Here is a 5,385-nt window from a genome sequence, read left to right as displayed (position 1 = left end):
GGTCAACCAGAGGAGCCATCACCCACTCCATAGCTCACAACTAATTTTAACTACAGTCTGTGGGGGATCCAATGCCCTCTTCTGGCTTCTGAGGGTACCAGGTACACACATGGTGCACAGATACCCATACATATAAAAATTAAAATAACTAAAAAAAAAAAAGATTCCAAGCAATCTAAACCAAAGTATTTCCTAGAAACGACTCATGAGATAATTTCCTGACTGTCTGCTCAAGCTGTTGCTTATCCGTGATGGGACGTGGGGTGAAGATGCTGAAGAAAAATGTCTACGAGGTGAAAAGAGATGCCATAGAAAAACCTGATTCCCACTGTTGTTCTGATCTTAGCGTTTATTTGATCTTACAGTAAATAAGCAGGGCATCTCCCACATTGCTGTCTGCTAACCGGCATCAGATTTTGGGGTAACCACCTTTCAAACAAGGAGCCACAAAACCAAGGGACTTTAATGTGAGCAGCAAAACCCTCAGACTTAAAAACGCAACAACTCTGCCAAGCATGATGAAGTAAACAGTGGTTTAATCTGGAAAGGCATTTTAGGAGCTGGTGAAACACCAAACAAAATTTGCTGGAGGCAGATGGGTCTGATTAGCGCGTCATGCTGAGGTGGGGCAGCCAAAACCGTTCGATCTGGAAAAGCTCAACTTGAATGCTTATTTACGGCTATGACGTTTGACTCTTACACCTGACGCCAAAGCGCTGCGAGAAGATCTAAAGGAAGGGCAAGAGGGTGGGGGAGATCTGCCCTGTGACATCTGAAAATGCTAGCCAAAGGCCCAAGACAGTCAGACTAAGAGCGGCTGCTTGTTTGGAAGAGCTGTTGCATTTTCTCAGGCAAGGACTTGAGACCTGGTGCTTAATTCACCACCGAAGTATTCTGCAGTCATCCCCAGAGAAAAAACTAACACACTGTGTGGTTATGCCCAATTACATATAATTTACACATTTTAAAAATTCAGCTTATTTTTTCTAAGGCATTAAAGTTTACTGGCCTGGCGAGGTACTTCAGTTTCACCCTTCTGTCCTGTGTATAGGTTCTGCATAGAAGTCAGAATTAATGCTAAATGGTATTTTTTTTTTTTTCGTCCTTGAAAGGTACTGGAAAATCTGCCTGGATTTCCCAACTTTCTAAGTTTTGTTGCTGCTCTAGAGTTGAACATCTGTATTACATCCCAGCACTTTGAAAAAAAAAAGTTCTGCCTTGAATATTCACTCTGTTAAACCGCCCCTAGGGATAGGCAACAACATTGAACTAAAATCCTCTCCCTTTTCATTTTACTGGTAGGAGCGATAATGATGATTATATTTTCAAGAGCAGAAATAAACATATGTAACCACTGAAATCCAGCATGGTGTTCAGACTTCATCATAAGAGCGCATGTCATGGGCTAAGGCTAGGCTCACAACCAAAAATATAAGAGCGTGTGTCAGAAAAAAAATATGAATGCTAGGAGCATGAGAACATAATTTATTCTATTGTATTCAAAAATGACCAAGAGTTCAGATATTTTTCCTTACTTGGACATAAAAGTTAAAACCTAAATGACATGACTTTTGTTTTAGTAATTTCCAAAAGAGGCCGGGCAGTGGTGGCACACACCTTTAATCCCAGCACTCAGGGAGGCACAGGAAGGAGAATCTCTGTGAGGTCGAGGCCAGCCTGGTCTACAGCGTAAGCTCCAAGATAGCCAGAGCTACACAGAGAAACTGTCTCAAAAACAAACAAACAAAAAAAAGGTGAAAATATTCCAAGAGAAGAGTGGAAGCATGCTTTCTTGATTTTTAAATCAGTATGGGCCACGGAGGCTCAGCAGGATGGACCACTGAGGCTGAGCTGGAGGGGTCACCGAAGCTGATTGGACTGGGTGGGGATGCTACCTGGAGATTGGAGAGTTCTTGCAGGGTAGGCTGCTCCACCTGCAACTTATCACCACGCCGCTTCAACTCAGCAATTCCGCCGTCCAGTTCCTTCAGTCCCTCTTCAGCCTGTTGTATGGCCTAGGTGAAATGTACAACATTTTGTTAGCATTTCTGCCCTCATAGGAGGTACGTATTTGACTTTTTGGTCTACCACTACCGCCCAAAAATGATTTTAAATACATAAGAAGAAACTAACTCCAATAAAACATAAAAAGCATCCCTGCATACTACTGGAAAAAGGAGAAGGTATTTTATTATAATATGCATCAGCCTTCTTAGGCAAGAAGGAGGAAGGGTAGAGTTAGGGTGGAGAGATGGGGGAAGAATGGTCTCTTTGAGCAAGGGATGTGTAGATAACCACACCCACACAGGAAATAGTCTATAGGATGGCAGTGTGAACAAGGTATGTGCTTGAGATGTCTAGGGGACCGATGGTGCTTCTCGAAACACAACGGAGCATCCCTGGAGACTGGACCAGAATGGCAACAGGGATGTGTAAGAAAAGTTGCTCAAGGAATGGTCCTCACTGTAAAGTGGAAAAACCAATTAGCAAGGATTAAAGGGGCTTGTCCAATGTGAGGTCTGTAGAAAGGGGAGACCTTGTCCTCGATTTCAGGGAGCTGAGAGTCTTGTCAGAATGCCAGCAGAAAACAAAACAGACCTAAATATAATTAGGCACTAAACTTCATGAAGCAACTCATCTCTGATCAGGGAGCGGAGGAGGGAGGTGGCAGACCAGCAGGCCTGGTCTAAGTGGGCTTTTGGAAGAAGTACAACCCTGTTGCCCTTGACAATGAGAAGAATCTGGACTCCAGATGGCAGATGAAACGTATCCACATTTTCCTTTCCTGAAAGCTCTCTGCAATAACAGCAAATATTTTGTTTGTTTGTTTTTGGAGTGCTTTCCTCCTTGAGTCTGCTGGGGCCAGGAAACCGGGAAGGCCACACGCCCAACATATTTTCAGAGTTAGAATTTGGACACATACATGAAATTTTACTAAGCCTGAGAAAGCCGAGTACTAACCTAGCAGAGGAACTGTGCCCAAAGCATGTAGAACACTGGGGTTCTCAGGGACTCGCAGGAGAGAGTCACAGAGCTAGGGAAAAGATGCCAAGAGAATGGAATCCCCAGTCCCTGCTTCATGCCACATTGCCCTTTCCTTCCCGATTAGAGCCACAAAGCTTATTATCTGAAGAAGAGAAGGGGCTTTTCTAGACTAAGGGGTGACGGATGTGGTGATAGCCTTAAATGCTGGATTCAAAGAAGGGAGCTGGAAGTGGTGGCTTGTGCCTATAATCCTGGCACTTGGGAGGCAGCTCACCTATATAGCAAAGAGGAAGGAAGGAGAGAAGAGAGGAAGGGAGTATCGGAGGGAAGAAGAGGCAGGAGGGTAGGGGGGAGGGATGGAGAGAGACAAAAGGAAGGGAAGGAAGGAAGAAAGGGAGAGAAGGAAGAAGGAAGGGGTGAGAGATGAAAGGGGGAAGGGAGCAAAGAAAGAAAATGGGGTGTGGAAAGGAGAAAACACTGTGCATGAGGCCTCAAGTCTACTCTGTTTCAGGAAGGGCTGTGGTCACTCCTCTACTGTCTAGAGAGAGAAGGGTTCATAAGACCAACTGAGGAAGCTTAAAACTTGAACAGAAAGATCGTCTAACAAATGATGTAACGAACCAAAAATGTTATCTCCTCAAAATTGCTGTTCCATCCTTGCTTGAGGTTCCCATTCAACTGTTGAACCCCCAAGCCAGGTGTAAACAGACAGCAGAAGATGACCCTGAAACCAAGACTATCCAAGATGACAGATAGAGACAAAGCCGGCAGACAAATAAAGGGACCCAGGGAAAACAGATCATATGGAAAAAAATAAACTCCAAACACCAAACCATGAGTACATCCAGGTATATTACCAAAAATAAATGCATTTGTTTACAGAAAGGGACAAAAAGAAAAAAAGATCTCTCAAAAAAGATAATTAGAGCACTGCACAAGATAGGCAATATCTCATGGAAAAGTTTCACCAGAGGAGGCAGATGAAAGAAGAAATAAGAAAGGCAGAAATCCAACCAAAAGGGCCTACTGAGTTCCCAGCTTGGGTGATAAAAATAGGCCCTCTCCGAGGCATGCAATTGTGATATTTTAAAACCCTGGGGACCTTTGGGAATTAGAAAGATTTTTGGTTTCTCAAGTCAGCATTGGAAACACGCATCTACAACCTGGGAGAAATTTATGTCTGACCTAGAGTTCTATAAAGAGCCAAGCAGTAAAGTAGGAACATAGAATAAGGACATTTTTGGGAACTGACGAGGTAGCCCAGTGGGTGAAGGGATTGACTAGCAAAACTGACAACTGGAGTTCAGATCCCTAGAATCACAGAAAGCCAAACACAGTAGCAGGTGTCCATAATCACACTCTCCCACAGGGGAGTGGGAGGTGAAGACAGGGAAGCCCTGAAAGCTCACAGGCCAGCTAGCCTGGGATGGTCAGCAGTGAATCATAACAGAAGAGACCTGCTTCAAATAAAGGAGATGGTGGGGACCCACACCCAACATTGTCCTCTTCCTTTCCTACATCATAGAGATCATATTTGATCTCATTTTGGAGTAGAAAATTCCTTCAGGTCAGCAGTTCTCACCGATGTCACTTCTGAACCCAGATTCCATCGTTGCATGTAGAAGTGACGAAATCAAAATCACTGGGCACATTCTTCAAACCCAGTGTTGACACAGAAAATATACAATGAATAAAAAATGCTACAGCTTGTCATTAACCAGTCAAAGAACATTTGATGTCCCACAGGAAATCATATCTGCTATTCTGGAACACACCTGTCCATACCTGCGTCTGTGATCTATATATCTGTGATTCTGGGACACACTTGTACATGCCTGTATCTGAGACAGCTGTACATACCTGTATCTGTTCCACAATGGGCTGTTCGAACACATTTGCCAGTTTCTGCAGAATGATGTATTTGTTGTCAGCTAATGATGTGAACAGCACCTTCAGGTCATTCTGGGGAGGAAAGCAATAAAGGGAAAGACAATCTTAATTTATTCTTGAATGAAATTTGTTTAAATTGGAAAAAAGAATCAATACGTGGCTGGAGAGATGGCTCAGAAGTTAAGAGTACCTGTTGCTCTTGTAGAGGACCAAGTTTGGGTCCTTGTAGCCATATGGCCTCTTACAAGTGTCTCTACCTCCAGTTCCAGGGATTCAGGTGCCCTCTTCTGGCCTTTTCTGTCACTAGACACCCCTGGGTTATATGTATACACATACACATGGGCAAAACACTCATATAGATAAAAGTATGTTCTTAAAAATGAATGTATACAGGCATCTTAATGTAAGGTGGAAAAGCAAAGTAATATAGAAACCAAGAAAGAAAATTGAGGGCTGGGGGTGGGCTGAGTGGTGCAGAAAAAGTCCCAGGGCTTGATCACTAGAAATTGG

The 5,385-nt window shown here is 43.5% G+C and overlaps 1 protein-coding gene across 9 annotated transcripts in view; it reads right to left on the bottom strand.

Annotated features, from left to right (window-relative positions):
• Positions 1–5,385, bottom strand: part of LOC101984034 (nesprin-1) — a 228,565-nt gene that overhangs the window by 108,147 nt on the left and 115,033 nt on the right. For all 9 annotated transcript variants that reach the window (XM_013352282.2, XM_026787370.1, XM_026787375.1 and 6 more), the window contains 2 exons: positions 4,846–4,947; positions 1,896–2,015 (listed from right to left, as the gene is read on the bottom strand). In XM_013352282.2, the coding sequence (XP_013207736.2) occupies positions 1,896–2,015; positions 4,846–4,947 (222 nt within the window). The remainder of the gene's footprint in view (positions 1–1,895; positions 2,016–4,845; positions 4,948–5,385) is intronic.

Source organism: Microtus ochrogaster, linkage group LG9 (assembly GCF_000317375.1).
Source record: "Microtus ochrogaster isolate Prairie Vole_2 linkage group LG9, MicOch1.0, whole genome shotgun sequence".
NCBI lineage: Eukaryota > Metazoa > Chordata > Mammalia > Rodentia > Cricetidae > Microtus > Microtus ochrogaster.
This window is presented reverse-complemented; position numbering and strand designations above follow the sequence as displayed.